A 17,790-nucleotide genomic window follows, 5' to 3' on the forward strand; every position below is an offset into this window, starting at 1 on the left:
GGTGAACAAAGCGGCGCTAGACACTCACTAGACACTATGTTGAAAATGAATTATACAACTTGTGGGTGAGGATGGGAGGGAGAAACTGGGAAAGAGCAAGGGAAGGCGTGACATTGTCCAAAAAGAAATGAACTTCTTACCTGACTATGTAACTGTAATCCCTCTGTACATTACCTCTGTAATACAATAAGAAAAATCAAGTACTCTGAAAAAGAAGAGCCCAAAGCTCTGTACAGGGACAATAGGAAAGATATGTTGAGGGAATCTCAGCAAGACGCTGCCTATCACAGGCTCCAAGGTTTCAAACTATATGTTTGTTTTAAAGACTTTTCAGAGAAAAGGCTTTGTGGAAGAGAGCCAAGAGAGTTGCCAAGAGAGTTGGTGGAAGCTGCGCTGTGACTCAAGTGGTACAGGGCTAGCCTTGAGCAAAAGAGCTCAGGGACAGTGCCCAGGCCCTGAGTTCAAGCCCCACAACTGACAAAAAAGACAACAAACAAACAAACAAAAGCAGAAAATTTCCCTGCTCACCCAGAACCTCAAGAATCTTTGTGGTTCAGATTCTCAAGTGGGTTTGGGTACAGCTCCTACTATCTGCAGACCTTGGCAGCACCCATGCAATGTTGGATTACAAGCCTGGAGATGACCAGAGTTACAGGCCCCGGGAGGCTTCCAGCAGACAGTTCAGAGGAAAGCCTGGAGGCCAGGCCGCATGTGGCAGGGCTGGAGTTCCTACAGGCAGCTGCGGGTGAGGTGGGTGTGAGGAGCTCTGAGGGGGAATCTACCAGGCAGTCCCCGGATGGATGAGGTGGCAGCCATGGGGAATGCTAGCCAAAGGAAACTGCAGGCAGCTTTCCACAGAAGAGTGGCCTGTGCGCCGTAACCAGTGAGGCCACAGTGGCAGAGCTATCCAAGGCCTTAGGGGTGGAGGTCCTACACCAATGCGCTATGGAAGTTTAGCACTTGTCCTGCTGGATTTCAGCCTTGTTTTGAGCTAACCCCTCCTTCCGATTCCCCCATTTCTCCCTTTTGGAATGGGGACCTTTATGCTATGACACTGTACTGGAAGTATATAACTTATTTTCAACTTTTGTAGGGGTTCAGGCATGAGATGGTTTGTGTCTCCAATGTTTGAGCAGTACCGGAACAATGAAAACATTGGAGATTCTTGGGGATGTACTGAATGAATTTAGCATTATGAGTTGGACATGAAACTTGAAGGGACTAGAGTGCAATGATATGTTGTAGGTAACATGTGTTAAAGACCTGGTACTCAGCGTGGTCTAGTGGTAGGTGGTGGAACCCTTAACAACTAAGGCTTGGCTTTAGGCAATGAGGAGCACGTCCCTAACAGGGATTATTGGAACCTGATCTCTTCTTGTTTTTTTTTTTTTTGTTTTTTGTTTTTGCCAGTCCTGGGCCTTGGACTCAGGGCCTGAGCACTGTCCCTGGCTTCTTCCCGCTCAAGGCTAGCACTCTGCCACTTGAGCCACAGCGCCGCTTCTGGCCATTTTCTGTATATGTGGTGCTGGGGAATCGAACCTAGGGCCTCGTGTATCCGAGGCAGGCATTCTTGCCACTAGGCTATATCCCCAGCCCCTGATCTCTTCTTGTTTTACTCGTTGGCTTCCTGGCTGTGAGGTGAGCATGCTTCTGCCATGACATGCTGCCACAACAGAACCAATCAGTCATAGCAGGAAACCTTCAAAACAATGAACCCGAGTAAGCCTCTCCTCTCCGTAAGTCGATGATCTCAGGCATTTTGTTACACGGATGGATAAATGACTAGCTCAATACTCAAAGAAGCCTTCTGTCTTGAACATTTTTTTTACTTTTCATCTTAAATATGTATAGAAATAGCCTCTAATACTTCACCATTAGCCAATTATTCTACCTAAATCTAAGCTTCTACCTATTCAGTGTTTCAGTTCTTAGTCATGTATAGATTTGCTTGCAATAACAGGCCCAAGTCATGTTCATTACGAACTCTGGTACTTTGCAAGTTTATATGTATTTGTTGAGTCAACATGTGAATTAATGAATGGAAAGGATATACATATATTTAAACCAAACATTCTTTCTGTAGATTAAAATATGCCATCAGAAAGCGGAAGAATTGACACAGCGGAATTTCTTTAATTTTGCAGACTTAATGATTTGGGTAAGTACACATCTACAGAGGAAAGAGTAAACTGTAGCCAATCCATTATCAATACCTTTCAGTGCAAATGGAAAAGCAAGACACTTGTTCAGACAATTATGCTCCAGTAGTTGTCCATGGCTTCCTATGAATCTCTGTGCTCTTGTTGGGGTTAATTTAAAGCATCTTTCTGCTGATAGAAATTTGCTTAGATATAATTTGGCTCTCACTTAAATAAATATTGTCCTTCTATTACTCAGAATGATCTAGTTGCATAGATTTAATTGGCTTTTTCTCTAATATTTATGTATTAATTATATTATATCTAATATTATATATATTAAGTCAGCAGCTGTTGTGTATTTACCGTTGCAAGTACTTTGTTAAACATTTAAAATATTACCTAGTCTCCTATAATCATTTGGTACAAGGATTTACAAATCTTAAAGTGCCTCAGGTTTCTTGTCTTAGGAACTGAAAGGTGATGAGCAGGAGGGAAAATTACCTTATATGTTGGTTTATGATTGTTCAGAAATATCCTGTCTGCAGTATTTATACTCACAGACCATCTATTATCTTACCTCCTCTTTTATGTATGCATATGCAATTATCTGCACCCTAGATCCAAAATAAAAGGAATCTTGGAAATTTGGGTTTCCTCATACAATTTAGTGCTCTGTTTTCCCACCTTTCCCTCCCTGAGATCAGTATGACGTTGAAGGGAAGAGTCAATGGCTGTACATTTCCTTCGAGGAGCTAGACCAAGATCTGGTTCATTGGTCATCTTAAACTGTATGGTATGTTGAAGAAAGCAAAAACATTTTCTTCCTTATTATTATTATAGGATATGGTCCTTTCACCCAAGGATATCTGCTTCCTTAAGTCATCATGCCACTTTTCTTTTTTTTTTTTTTTTTGCCAGTCCTGGGACTTGAACTCAGAGCCTGGGTACTGTCCCTGAGATTCCTTTTTGTTCAAGGGAAGCACTCTACCACTTGAGCCACAGCACCACTTTTAGATTTTTCTGTTTATGTGGTGCTGAGGAATTGAACCCAGAGCTTCATGTGTGCTAGGCACTCACTCTTCTGTTTATGTGGTACTGAGGAATCGAACCCAGAGCTTCATGCATGCTAGGCACGCACTCTGCCGCTGAGCCACATTCCCAGCCATCATGCCATTTTCCAACCAGAGCATTTTCTACCCTGCAGTCTTCTTCCTTACTGGCATCCCTGGTCTTGAGGCTTCTCACACCTGGGTCTCCATCCCATTCTGTTGTCTCTATGCCATTGCCATCTCTGGGAATGGCATGATCCTGTTTGTCATCATCACTGAGTCAAATCTCCACGAACCCATGTACTATTTCCTCTCCATGCTGTCCTTCACAGACTTAGGTCTGTGTCTTTCAACGTTGGTCACCATGCTGGGAATTTTCTGGTTCAATGCTCGAGAAATCAGCTTTGATTCCTGCATCGCCCAAATGTTCTTTATCCACGGCTTCACATTCATGGAATCCTCAGTCCTCTTGGTGATGGCCTTTGACCGCTTCATTGCCATCTGCAACCCACTGAGATATGCCACGATCCTCACAAATTCGCGGATCATCAAAATGGGCATTGCAATTGTGATTAGGGGGACAACAGCCCTAGTGCCTTTACTCCTGCTCCTCAAGCGGCTGACCTTTTGCCGGAGTCATGTGCTCCACCATTCATACTGCTTCCATCCCGATGTGATGAAGCTTTCCTGCACAGACACCAAGATCAACAGTGCATTTGGCCTGGCCATTGTCATCTCTACCGCCGGCTTGGACTCTGTTTTGATCCTCCTCTCCTATGTGCTAATCATCCACTCTGTGCTCTGCATTGCATCCAGGGAGGAGAGGAAGAAAGCGTTTGGCACCTGTATCTCCCACCTCAGTGCTGTTGCCATCTTCTACATACCAATGATCAGCTTGTCATTGGTGCATAGGTTTGGGAAGCATGCCCCACCCTTGGTCCACACTCTCATTGCCAATGTTTATCTGCTCATCCCTCCTGTCATGAATCCTATAATCTACAGCGTGAAGACCAAGCAAATTCGCAAGGCTGTGCATAAACTATTCCTTTCTAAGCTCATTTAAGAACATTTTCATGTATTCTTTTTTAGGATGTTTTCCCGGACTCATGTTTGACTATTCACTACTGTGAGTTATCACTTTGCATATGCATATATATATATAAATATCTTATACATCATCTGTGTATACGTGTGTAAATGTGTATACGTGTATATATACATATATACACACACACACATATATATATATATACACATATACACTTTCACCTAAGTCTGATGACATGGTGGCTTGTTGTTTATACAGTTCTAGATTCTAGATTCTTTGTGGCACAGACATCATGAGCTATGTTTCTGGCCTGTATAAATACTGCATCTGGCTTAGACTAGAAGTCTGGTTTGTAAGCTTAGTATGTCTAGTTTGCAAGCATGGAAAAAAGAAGTCAGACTTAGAATTCAAATTCATCACCTCTAGAGCGGGCAGCTATCCAAGGTATGTTGCATAGGATGTAAATCTGTAAGCAAAGTCTATGTTTCAATAATTCTCAGAGTTTACTGGTAATTATTATTATTGTAAAAGTAAATTGTTCTTGGTAGAAATATAAGTAGACACAATAAAGAAGAAACATGGATGAAAATAGCATTTTTCTGTTTTTTTTTTAAATTGTTACTACAAAGTAGCTGTATAAAGGGGTTACAAAACCAAAAATCAAGTTATGAGTACAATGCTTCTTGGTCACTATCACTCCTTCCTTTGTTCTCCCTCATTTCCCCTTCTAGTCCATACCAACAAGTTACATAGTTCATTTTTTACATAGTATACATTAAATACAAAAACTGCATTTCATAAACGCATGCATGTTAGAAGATCTAATGATTTCTCTTTTTATCTGTGTTTAAAGTGAAAAATGACCACAATCTGATTACTGTGAACTATGTTAGCATATTGAAATATCACACAGAACCCCATGCAAATAATTAAACCCTAATTAAAATACTGAAAATTGTTTAAAGAGATGGGTTAACAATCTTCATTTGATCAGTATGCATTGTGTACATGTACTGAATTATTCTGAACTCCATCCATGTGTGGAATTTAAGTGGAAAGTAATAAAAAAATTGATTGTTGTAATTACTGTGTTTAAAAAATCTGTTTCCTCATTTTATTGTGAACCCTGGAGGGAAAGAATTAAGTTTTATAAAGGCAAAGACCTAGTATGTGTTAATTATTTAGCATGCATTATGAGAGAATAAATAAAAATAATTTGATTTTGAGTGGAGCAGAAGAGCCTCTAAAAACATTAAGGAATTCATCTGACTAATGAAGACAGAATGTATCAGCTGGGTTGGAGATGAGCGTGGGAATGAGCGGTGATCTGAGGGCTATGTCAACTGCTTATGCTTGGGATTTTTACAAACTTTAGTTTTCATACCATGAAATTCAGGAAAAAGATGAAAGCAGTGCTATACTAGTCACTTCATGGAAATGATAAAGGCAGGTGTGATAGAGCAGAGGGAATGAAACCCTGAATTAGAATGAGCCCGGGGAAGCTTTTTACTCTGGGGAGCATAAAAGTATTCACCAGTGGCTTTCTGATGAAGAGATTCCAGGGAGCCTGACACTCGGCCCTTCATATATGCTTCGTGTTCTGGATGTCCTCATAGGCTCCTTTCTGGAGATCAAGGCTGGAAAGAACACATATACATACTTTGTAAGTAAAACTACTGCTATTTAGGGCAACATGAAGCTTTTCCATTAAAAAAAGAGGGAGATTGTTATTAAAAATTAGTTATATTGATGATCTGCAATCAGAGAAGAGTGATAGCACAGAACCTGCAGCACGCCCTATAGTTCTCATAGGATATAATCTTCATATAAGAATTGATATTGATGGAACTATAAAATTTGAGGATATGGGTGGAGTTGGAAAAATAAGGAAAACGGAAAGAGTCATATCGATTCAGCTGTACTGTACTCATAAAACAAATTACTGACTTGAAATCCATTAGTACAACTACTTAAAGATAATGATAATAAAATACTTTATAACAGCTAGAAGAAAATAATTGATATCGATAAGCCAAGGAACACGGTTTAAATAGGCAAAAACACAATGTTTTGATGGCAGAGATAGGTGCAGAATCCATGCTTAGGTTACAACGCTTCTCCTGAATTAATTCCAGTAAATATACATTATTTGCTTGTATACTCAGAATAAGGCGCACTTTCTCAGGAATATTATTATGAATAAGCACTTTCCAGTAGCTAAGAAATATTCTCAAACAATTCATGATCACACCAAAAATTCTAGATGCATAAAGATCAAAGGATATAACTCCAGAGGAAGATTCAATTCATTTTGCCTTGATTTGGTGAGGCCATGAATGCTTCCTAAAGCAGATAAATTCATGTTGAAGTTATAAATGGTTGATGGGTCAAGTGAAGTCTAAAGACTTTAGTCTTATTTAAAAAAGAAGCTTCTCGAATGAAGCAAAGCACATCAGTGTGGGAGAACACTTGCAGGTCACTCTAAAGGTAGATATTGGCCATTAAGTGAAGACCCTTGCTTGTTTCGAGAAAGAGATGAGAGGTTTGATGTGATGGTGAAGACAGTGAGGACTCTGTGTGAGGAGTAGCACGAAGACCGACTTCCTGTAGTGCTCACTTCAATGTGCTGAACCTTGGGAAAGTCTTAATCTGAGAATGAGGACACTGCATCTATCAATATTGTTATGGATTATGCAGAAGTAATGAGTGTTATATACAGTAGAGATGATGGATCTGGAAGAAAAGGATGGTCAATCAAGGAATATTGTAGACATTACATTACAAGGTTTAGAGAGGGAATACCTTAGACTAATAGTCTCAGAATGATCAAAGGGGCCTAAAAATCCACATTCTTTGTGCTGTATATGGCTTTTAACCTATTTGGTGTAATAGAGATCTATGAATAAGGTAGGATATAACTTTAGCGATTCTGTTACATTACATGAAAATAGAATCTTTGTATACTCAGGGAAACCTTTCAGTGCAACCCCATAAACTTTCTCCTGTACCCTGATACTGCCTTTTGAATATAATCCTGTTATTGCACACATCACGTTGAATTTTAATTGTTTGCTCACGAATGCATTTTATGAACTATCCTATTTTCCAACTATTCTCAAAGGCTATAATGTCTGTTATGGTTCTATAGTCTTATATTGTATATTCATATTCTGTATTTTAGTATATACTGGGTCATGTTTGATGTTAACCTAAAAATGATCCTAGATTTATTGAGAAGCTAGGTAGAAATAGCTGTGTGGAACCAACCTGATTTTTTTTTGGGGGGGGCCAGTCCTGGGCCAGCTCAGGGCCTGAGCACTGTCCCTGGCTTCCTTTTGCTCAAGGCTAGCACTCTGCCACTTGAGCCACAGCACCACTTCTGGCCGTTTTCTGTATATGTGGTGCTGGGGAATTGAACCCAGGGCCTCATGTATATGAGGCAAGCTCTCTTGCCACTAGGCCATATCCCCAGCCCCCCAACCTGATTTTTTTTTTTAATGGGAATATATAAAGAGAAAAAGTTGTAACTGTGAATAGAGAAGAGAGCAAATGGAAAAGAGATATTCAGTAGTGAGCACTGTCTACCCAGACATACAGTGTATTCCCACATCTTCCAGCAGTCAGACAGAAGCCTCAGTAGATGAGTGGAGTCAGATGGGAATAATAGGAAAAAGAAGGGTAATGAATAGCTGCAGAATTTTTCAACTTATGTTTTTCCCATTATTTATGAACTCTCTACCATGTTAGTTCAGGAAGAAACTAGCTAAAATCCCCATTTCATCACATACCAGAAATGTGAAGTTAAGTAAGATGAAATTTCTGCTTCTTTGTTTTTATTTGGTGTGAAAATCCTGTATTCTCAAGTAATTGCTCATTTCCTAACGTTTGCTCTCTTACTTCTGGCTTTTTAACAATCAGTTTTTGAGAGCTCTCGGTATTTTGGAAGGGTTTACTTGGTTTAGTAATTACTTTCAGTTCAATTGCAGAATAAATAAACAAACAACCATCATTTCAGGACTCTCAGCTGGGCATTTTGCACTTCAACATGTCACCTGTTCAGAACACCACATCCTCATCCATCATCTTCCTGCTAACTGGTGTTCCTGGGCTGGAAGCCTTCCACGCCTGGATCTCCATTCCCTTCTGCTGTCTCTATGCAACGGCCCTCTCAGGGAACAGCCTGATTCTCTTTGCCATTCTCACTCAGCCCAGCCTTCATGAGCCCATGTACTATTTCCTGTCTATGCTGTCCACCACGGACCTTGGGCTGTCCCTATCTACTCTGGCCACCATGTTGGGCATCTTCTGGTTCAATGCCAGGGAGATTGGCTTCAATGCCTGCTTGTCCCAGATGTTCTTTATTAAACTCTTCACTGTGATGGAATCTTCAGTCCTATTAGCTATGGCTTTTGATCGATTTGTGGCCATCTCTAACCCCCTTAGGTATGCCACAATTCTAACTGACTCCAGAATTTCACAAATTGGGGTGGCAATTGTGATCAGGGGGACCTTAGTGCTGACACCAATGGTAGCTCTTCTTAAAAGATTGTCCTACTGCCGCAGCCGTGTGCTCCACCATTCCTACTGCTTCCACCCTGATGTGATGAAGCTCTCCTGCACAGACACCAGGATCAACAATGCGGTTGGATTGACTGCCATGATTTCTACTGTTGGTGTAGACTCGGTCCTCATCCTCCTGTCCTATGTGTTGATCATCAGGACTGTCCTCAGCATCGCCTCCTCAGAAGAGAGGAAGAAATCCTTTAGCACGTGTGTTTCCCACATTGGGGCCGTGGCTGTGTTCTATATTCCACTGATCAGTCTCTCCTTTGTTCACAGATTTGGGAAACGAGCCCCACCCTATGTGCACACCATGATTGCCAACACCTACTTGCTAATCCCTCCTGTCATGAACCCCATTATCTACAGCGTGAAGACCAAGCAGATACGTAGAGCTGTGATAAAAGTTCTCTCTTCCAGCAGAAGAAAGAACTAGAAGGCCCTTTCTTTTTTCTTCTAATCTGTCCTTCTGTGATTTGGGTAAAGTCCCCCTCTGAGTGGTTAAAGTGGCTAGATTGGTACATGATTCCAAAGTTTCCAAAATGAAAGACAGTGAACTGAAAGAGACTAATACGGACCGGACTGTTTTGAAAGGTTTCACTTTTTCTCCTGAAATACTGACGATGGTGGTAAGGTCATGTCTTCATTTATGGTGAAGGATTTTTAAACACTTGTGTAACCAATACTAGAGCTTAGCTTTCTAGAATTACTTTATAATAGATTATATGCAGCATATACTTATTGCCTTGAGTGTCTTCTTTATTGGAAGATAATACAACTACATTTGCAAATGGGAATAAAATATACAATTCTAAATTACTAAACCTCATTATCTAGATCTTACTTGAACAATGGACAGTGCTTACAATCATCAAATTTTTGAAAATATTCACTTTCCTCTTTGCCTCTGTATTCCCTGACATTCCAATTTAATGGCCAATATAATCACCAGTAAATGTTTTCTTTACTTTAACAACCATGTAACTTTGTTCCCTCAAATATTAATATCCAGCCTTTCTGGAAAAAATTTATCATGGTCTGTGAAAAATAACTTGATCCTTCAACCCCATCATATATTTTCTTTAATAGTTCTAATGTCGTCTGTGTGCTGTCCATATTGTATGTTTATCAACATCAGTTAAAATGAAAAAGACAACTTGTCTTCTCTTACTTTCACTGTTTATCAGTTGGCCTGTTAATAGCACCTGCTAGAATGTTTGCTTACAGTCACTAAACGTTTATAAATAGAAATTTATTTAAAGATATTTACAAATTTAGAAATATTCCTTATGAAATATTACAAGCCAAGAAGAAATGAGTATTTATGGATCGCTGTCTTTGCAATGGTCCTTAGTCTCTAGTCCTGTATGTTTTCTGCTCTGCCTCTGGGAATTGACCAAAGCTATATGGACTTACCACACTCTCCTTGCCAATATTTATCTGCTTGTTCTTCCTGTCATGAGTGTTGTGATTTACAGTGTGAAGACCAAGCAAATTCGCATGGCTGTGCACAAAGTATTCTTTTCTAAGCTATTTTAAGAACATCTTAGTGTACCCTTCTTTAGGATACCTTCCTGGACTCACATTTGATAATCTGCTACTGTGATTTATTCTGCGTGTGTGTGTGTGTGTGTGTGTGTGTGTGCGTGTAGATAGAGTGTACATGTAAATATACATACACATATATAGTAAATGATAGAAAATATATGATAGAAAGTATGCATACATAGATGATACAAAGTGTATATATCATATATATGCTAAGTGATAGAAAGTATAAGTATATATGCATATATACTTTCTATCACCTAAGCCTGATGACATGTTGGATTATTGTTAACACAGTTGTAGATTATAGATTCTTTGTGCCAGGGACTTTGTGTGGTATGTTTCTGGAATTTGTAAATACTGCACCTGCATAGAGCTATAGTTTAAATATGTCTACTTTGCAAGCATGAACAAAAGAATTCAGACTTAGAGTTCAATTTTTCACCCCTAGAGCACGCAGCTGTCCATGGTATGTCTTATACAATGTAAATCTGTAAGCAAAGTCTATGTTCCAGTAATTCTTAGGGTTTATTGGTAATGGTTATTATTACAAAGTAGGTTATTATGATAGAAATATGAATAAAAATAATAAAGAAGAAACAGATGAAAATAGTACGTTTATGGTTTAAAACATTATTACTATTAAGTAGCTGTACAAAGCGGTTATAATTCTGTAAGTGAAGTTATAAGCACAACATTTCTTGATAAATATCACCCCTCCATTTGTTCTCCCCCATTTTCACCTCCAATTCTTACAAAAAAGTTACATAGTTCAATATTTATAGTGTTCTTTGAACATAGTGATTGTACTTCCAAAATGAATTCATTAAAAAAGATGCAAGCCAGGCGCCAGTGGCTCACACCTATAATCCTAACTGCTCAGTAGGCTGAGATCTGAGGATCATGTTTCAAAGCCAGCCTGGGCAGGAAAGTCTGTGACACTCTTCTCTCCAATGAACCACCAGAATACAGAAAGTGGCATTGTGGCTCAAGTGGTAGGGTGCTAGTCTTGAGCTGAAGAGCTGAGGGGCAGCGACCAGGTCCAGAGCTCAAGCTCCACACTGACAAAAAAAAAAAATCCAATGATTTCTCTTGTATCAGTGTCTAAAGTGAAAAATTACCACAATCTGATTATTATGAACTATATTAATATACTGAAATATCACCTAGAACCTCCTACATTGAATTATACATTAATGAAAATACTGAAAAATGTTTTAAACAACAGATTAACAATCCTGATTTGATTGGTATGCATTGTGCCATATGTACTGAATTATACTGTGCTGTCTCCATTTGTGGATATATGGGAAGTAATGTAAATAACTTAAATGGAAAATAATATAAATAAATATGATTGTTGTAATTACTGTGCTTTTTCTTTGTTTCCAGTGCTCATTATATTATTGTGAGCCATGAAGGGAAAGGATTCTGTTCTAGTCTCTGTTTTATGAGAGCAAAGACCTGCTATGTGTTAATTATTTAGTGAAAATAAAAATTTAATTCTGGATTGAGCAGAAGTGGTCTCTAAAAATATTGAGGAATCCATTGAATAATGAGGGAAAAATTCATAGGCTGAGTCAGAGATAAGTGTGGGAATGAGTGGTGAGCTGAGGAGCATGTCAAATGCTTATGTTTAGATTTTTACCAACTTCGGTTCTCATGCAGCGAAAATCAGGAGAGCAAAAGAAGTGCTTGCTATATATTCTGGTCACTTCATGGAAACTATTAGGCAGGTGTAATAGAGTAGAGGGGGATGAAACCATGAAGTAGAATGAGCCCTGGGGAAGCTTTATACTCTAGGGAGCACAAAAATATTCACCAATGGCTTTCTGGTGAAGAAAATTCAGGGACCCTGAGATGTTGCCCTTGATATATATATATGCTCCTTGTTCTGGATGTGGACAGCTTTCCACCTCATAGGCTCCTTTCCTGAGATCAAGGCTAGAAAGAACATATTTGCATACTTTGTAAATAAAACTACTGCTATTTAGGGCAACAATAGGCTCCTCTGATTTTTTTGTTTTTGATTATGTGATACCGAGGAATTGAACCTAGGGCCTCATGCATGCTAGGTAGGTAGGCCTTCTGCCTCTAAGCCATATTCCCAAACCCTTCCCTTATTTTTTTCAAAAAGGAAGCTTTTATTAAGAATTAGTTACATTGATGGTTCTGTAATCAGAACCACCTTGTGAATCTGCAGTGTGAGCTTATAATGCTCATAGCACATCATCTTCACATAAGAATTGATATGGATGGAGCCATGTAATTTGAAGGTCTAGATGGGGTTGAGAAAGGTGAGTAGAATGATACAGAATGACATTGATTAAGATATATTGTAGTCATAAGCACTTATTGAATTTGATCTTGTTTTTACAAGTACTTAATATTAAATAAAGACTTTAAAATAGTTAAAAGAAAACGTTATTGATAAACCATGGAACATAGCTCAAACAAGCAAAACCACAATGTGGTGATGTCCGAGAATCCATGCTTAGTTCATAACACTTGGCCTGAATTAATATCAGTAAGTATATGTTGTTTGTTTATATATTCCAAATAAGGTACACATTTCTTAGGAATATTATTATGATAAGTACTTTCCAGTAGTTTAATGTAGAATATTTTCAAATAAATCATAATTATACCAAATTTCTAGATGAAAAAATAACAAAAGGTATAACTCCAGAGGAAGATTCAATCGATTTTGCCTTGGATTAGTGATGTCATGCATGGTTCCTAAAAGAAACAAATTCATGTTGAATTTATAAATAATGGATCAAGTGATGTGTATAGAATTTTAATCTTGTTCAAAGAAGAAGTTTTTTTTTTCTTATTTATTGTCAAAGTGATGTACAGAGAGGTTACAGTTTCATACGTTAGGCCTTGGGTACATTTCTTGTACTGTTTGTTACCTCCTCCCTCATTCCCTCCTTCCTCCCTCCCCTTTCCCCTTTCCATCTCCCCCCATGAGTTGTTCAGTTGGTTTACGTTTCTTAAATGAAGCAAAGCACATCAATGTGAAAGAGAACTTGCTTGATTTGTTAGTCTGGTTAAGTAATGAAAATCTATGTTGAGGAGGACCAAAGTTTCTGCAAGTAGGGGAATGGGCAGATGACTCTAAAGGTAGATATCGGCCATATCCTCAGCTCTGGAAACTGTTCATTCAAGATGGGGAAACTACATCTATCAATATTGTTATATCTTGTGCAAAAAAGTAATGAGTGTTATGTACAACAGTGGCGATGGATCTGGAAGTCAAGAATGACCAATCAAGGGATAGTGTTGAAATTATATGCATCAAGGGTTAGAGTGTGAATGCATTAGACTGATATATTCAGAATGATCAAAGGGGCCTAAAAATCTTCCCTCTCTGTGGTGTATATGGCTTGTAGTAACCTATTTCTTGTGATAAATATCTATGAATATGATAAGACATGCCTTCAATGATTCATTTACATTACATGACAGTAGAATCTTTGTTTACTCAGAGAAGTCTTTCAGTGCTACCTTCCAAAACATTCTCTTGTCCCCAAGCATTGTGTCTTAAATATAATTCACACTGCATATCACTTTCTTTATGCAATCATTTTTTGAACTATTCTAACTTTTAACTATTCTAAAGGGCTATAATCTCTGTTATGTTTCTGTATTCTCATATTTTATGTTCTTATTCTGGACTATAGCATACATTCAGTCATGTATGATGTTAAACTTAATAAACATCCCAAATTAATTGAGAAGCTAGGTAGGAGAGTGGTGTGGAAGCAAGTAAGAGTTCTTCTTAGGTAAATGTAAAGAAAGGGAAAAAAGTATAACTGTGGATAAAGAAGAGAGCGAATGGAGAAGAAATATTCACCTGTGGAACACTTGGTACAGACTTACAAAGTATTCCCATGTCTTCCTCTGAGCTGTCAGACAGAAATGTATGTAGATTAGTTTTTCTCAGGTGGAAATAATAAGGAAAAGAAGGGTGATAAATATCTACTGAATTCTTATTTCTATTCTTCCCATTATTTACTAACAGCTAGTAGTTGATGAACTATTACATAGTGAGGCACTATTCTGAGATTTTCACATGCTTTAGTTGGGAGAATTCTTGTAACAATCGGTAGGGCATGTGTAACATTCTTCCTTCAGAAACAAGGAAAATGAAGCGCCCAAATTTAGTCATTTGTCATAGAGTCACCCAGTGGATTAATGCTCAATCATATGGACCCACTCAAAGCTCAGAACATGCAATTGTAAGGAAGCTGACTTGGCTTGTAGAATAAATATAAATCTCTCCATAATATGTTGCAGACTGTCTCTATTCAATTAATTCTGTCTGTGAAATTTTGTACTTTCTCATACTTGCAAGATGGTAGGAAAACTACGTAGTTACAGTTTTCTTTAGTTATTTCAGATAGCCTTAGAATCATCACATAAAAATTTCTATTCATTTAAAAAGTCATAAAGGGGCTGGGGATATAGCCTCAAGAGTGCCTGCCTCGGATACACGAGGCCCTAGGTTCGATTCCCCAGCACCACATATACAGAAAACGGCCAGAAGCGGCGCTGTGGCTCAAGTGGCAGAGTGCTAGCCTTGAGCGGGAAGAAGCCAGGGACAGTGCTCAGGCCCTGAGTCCAAGGCCCAGGACTGGCCAAAAAAAAAAAAAAAAAAAAGTCATAAAGCATTTTGTATACACTTCAGCCAGTATTTGCCAGGATTATAGACTCCCTATCAGGCTAGTTCAGGAAGTTGTTAGCTAAAATCTGCATTTCATCTCATCACATACCAGACATGTCAAGTTACATAGGATGAAATCTCTGCTTCTTTTTGGTATGAAAATCTCATGCAATTGCTCATTTTTTAACCTTATTTAATTTCCTGCCTTATTTAATTTATTATTTTTCTTAAAATCAATTTTTGAGAGCTCTTGATAGGCATTGTATTTTGGAAGGGTTTACTTGGTTTAGTAATTACTTTCAGTTCAATTGCAGAATAAATAAACAAACAACCATCATTTCAGGACTCTCAGCTGGGCATTTTGCACTTCAACATGTCACCTGTTCAGAACACCACATCCTCGTCCATCATCTTCCTGCTAACTGGTGTTCCTGGGCTGGAAGCCTTCCACGCCTGGATCTCCATTCCCTTCTGCTGTCTCTATGCAACGGCCCTCTCAGGGAACAGCCTGATTCTCTTTGCCATTCTCACTCAGCCCAGCCTTCATGAGCCCATGTACTATTTCCTGTCTATGCTGTCCACCACAGACCTTGGGCTGTCCCTATCTACTCTGGCCACCATGTTGGGCATCTTCTGGTCCAATGCCAGGGAGATTGGCTTCAATGCCTGCTTGTCCCAGATGTTCTTCATTCAACTCTTCACTGTGATGGAATCTTCAGTCCTATTAGCTATGGCTTTTGATCGATTTGTGGCCATCTCTAACCCCCTTAGGTATGCCACAATTCTAACTGACTCCAGAATTTCACAAATTGGGGTGGCAGTTGTGATCAGGGGGACCCTAGTGCTGACACCAATGGTAGCTCTTCTTAAAAGATTGTCCTACTGCCGCAGCCGTGTGCTCCACCATTCCTACTGCTTCCACCCTGATGTGATGAAGCTCTCCTGCACAGACACCAGGATCAACAGTGCTGTTGGGCTGACTGCTCTGATCACCACAGCTGGAGTGGACTCGGTGTTCATCCTCCTGTCCTATGTGTTGATCATCAGGACTGTCCTCAGCATCGCCTCCTCAGAAGAGAGGAAGAAATCCTTTAGCACGTGTGTTTCCCACATTGGGGCCGTGGCTGTGTTCTATATTCCACTGATCAGTCTCTCCTTTGTTCACAGATTTGGGAAACGAGCCCCACCCTATGTGCACACCATGATTGCCAACACCTACTTGCTAATCCCTCCTGTCATGAACCCCATTATCTACAGCGTGAAGACCAAGCAGATACGTAGAGCTGTGATAAAAGTTCTCTCTTCCAGCAGAAGAAAGAACTAGAAGGCCCTTTCCTTTTTCTCCTAGTCTTTGTCAATGTGTGATATGATATAGTGCCCCTCTGAGAGGTTAAAGTGGCTAGATTGATACATGAATTCAAAGTTTCCAAAATGATCACAGAGTATATAAGTAAAAAGACAGTGAACTGAGAGGGACTAATGCGAATTGTAATCTTGCAAAGATATCATGGTTTTTTCCTGAAATATTCACAATAATGGTAAGATCATCTCATCATTGAGGATATTTTTGATAGCCTCTATAAACAATAGTAGAGTTTAGTTTTCTAATATAGAATTAATTCTTAAATAGTTTATAGAAGTGTTTACTTATTGCTTTGCGATTCTCCCTTATTGAAAGTTACTCCATTTGCATATGGGAATAAAGTATAGGATTCTAAATTATCAAATTTCATGATACAGATATTTTAACAACTGACAATGCTCACAATGAGTAAATTGTTTAAAATATTCTTAGTTTTCTTCTTTGCCTATGTCCTCTCTGACTTCGCAATTTTATAAGCAGTATAATCACCAATGTTTTCCTTGCTTCATCAATCATGTAACTTTGTTACATCAAATATTTATAACTGCATCTAGTTCTTCTAGAAGATTATTGGCATAATCTCCTGTGAAACCCCAATAACCCCAAAGCATACTTTCTTCAATAGTACTATTGTCATCCTACTTAATAAACACGTTGCTGTTTTTGGTCAAGATGAGCTTGAAGTGAATTCATTCTCTCCATGTTTTAAAAATGATCAGGAACCAAATCTAGAACTATTTTCACATGTTTGGGGGCTTGTAGTGCTATATTTGCACTTCCTCCTGAAGGCAAGCTCAGGGTGGATATAGTAGCCAAGCTCTAATTTGGAAAACAGACATCACACTAGTCATGTACATAGGGCACCTTTCCTGCAAGGAACTGGGTAAATCGGTATTGGAGTACTCAAAATCCCCAAAGGGTACATAAGTAATTCAGAGATGATAACTACAGGATTTTTCCCCCCTATCAATGGCTTTGGGAACAAAGAAAAGAATTTAGTCTCCTTAGAGCCTAGAGTCTTAGAAGCAACTTATCCTTTGTGTTAATACTCCTACCCACAAGAAGGGAATGTGTTGGGGCTGGGGATATGGCCTAGTGGCAAGAGTGCTTGCCTCATATACATGAGGCCCTGGGTTCAATTCCCCAGCACCACATATACAGAAAATGGCCAGAAGTGGCACTGTGGCTCAAGTGGCAGAGTGCTAGCCTTGAGCAAAAAGAAGCCAGGGACAGTGCTCAGGCCCTGAGTCCAAGCCCCAGGACTGGCCAAAAAAAAAAAAAAAAAAAAAAAAGAAGGGAATGTGGCCCTGTGTATTCTTGTACTTTGGGAGCTAAAGGATGGACTACCTAGAGTTAAGAGAAAGCACACTTACTACCTACGCCTTGTTTCTTAGAGCCCAGAGGAGGCCTTG

General features: G+C 39.1%; 3 protein-coding genes across 3 annotated transcripts; all 3 read left to right on the forward strand.

The window, feature by feature from the left end:
• The first annotated feature begins 3,308 nt into the window (after positions 1–3,308).
• Positions 3,309–4,253, forward strand: LOC125361730 (olfactory receptor 51F2-like). The gene has a single exon (XM_048360309.1). It carries the CDS (start codon positions 3,309–3,311, stop codon positions 4,251–4,253), a length of 945 nt encoding a protein of 314 aa, XP_048216266.1.
• A 4,030-nt stretch (positions 4,254–8,283) lies between these two features.
• Positions 8,284–9,234, forward strand: LOC125361798 (olfactory receptor 51F2-like). Its single transcript, XM_048360400.1, has one exon. It carries the CDS (start codon positions 8,284–8,286, stop codon positions 9,232–9,234), a length of 951 nt encoding a protein of 316 aa, XP_048216357.1.
• A 6,154-nt stretch (positions 9,235–15,388) lies between these two features.
• Positions 15,389–16,339, forward strand: LOC125361822 (olfactory receptor 51F2-like). Its single transcript, XM_048360423.1, has one exon. The coding sequence runs from the start codon at positions 15,389–15,391 to the stop codon at positions 16,337–16,339; it is 951 nt and encodes a 316-aa protein (XP_048216380.1).
• The last annotated feature ends 1,451 nt before the right edge of the window (positions 16,340–17,790 follow it).

The sequence above is a fragment of the Perognathus longimembris genome, chromosome 13 (genome assembly GCF_023159225.1).
Source record: "Perognathus longimembris pacificus isolate PPM17 chromosome 13, ASM2315922v1, whole genome shotgun sequence".
Classification (NCBI taxonomy): domain Eukaryota; kingdom Metazoa; phylum Chordata; class Mammalia; order Rodentia; family Heteromyidae; genus Perognathus; species Perognathus longimembris.

Excerpts from the sequence above, each read along its gene's own strand:
- LOC125361730 (XM_048360309.1), top strand. The coding sequence starts at position 3,309 with ATGCCATTTTCCAACCAGAGCATTTTCTACCCTGCAGTCTTCTTCCTT.
- LOC125361798 (XM_048360400.1), top strand. The coding sequence starts at position 8,284 with ATGTCACCTGTTCAGAACACCACATCCTCATCCATCATCTTCCTGCTA.
- LOC125361822 (XM_048360423.1), top strand. The coding sequence starts at position 15,389 with ATGTCACCTGTTCAGAACACCACATCCTCGTCCATCATCTTCCTGCTA.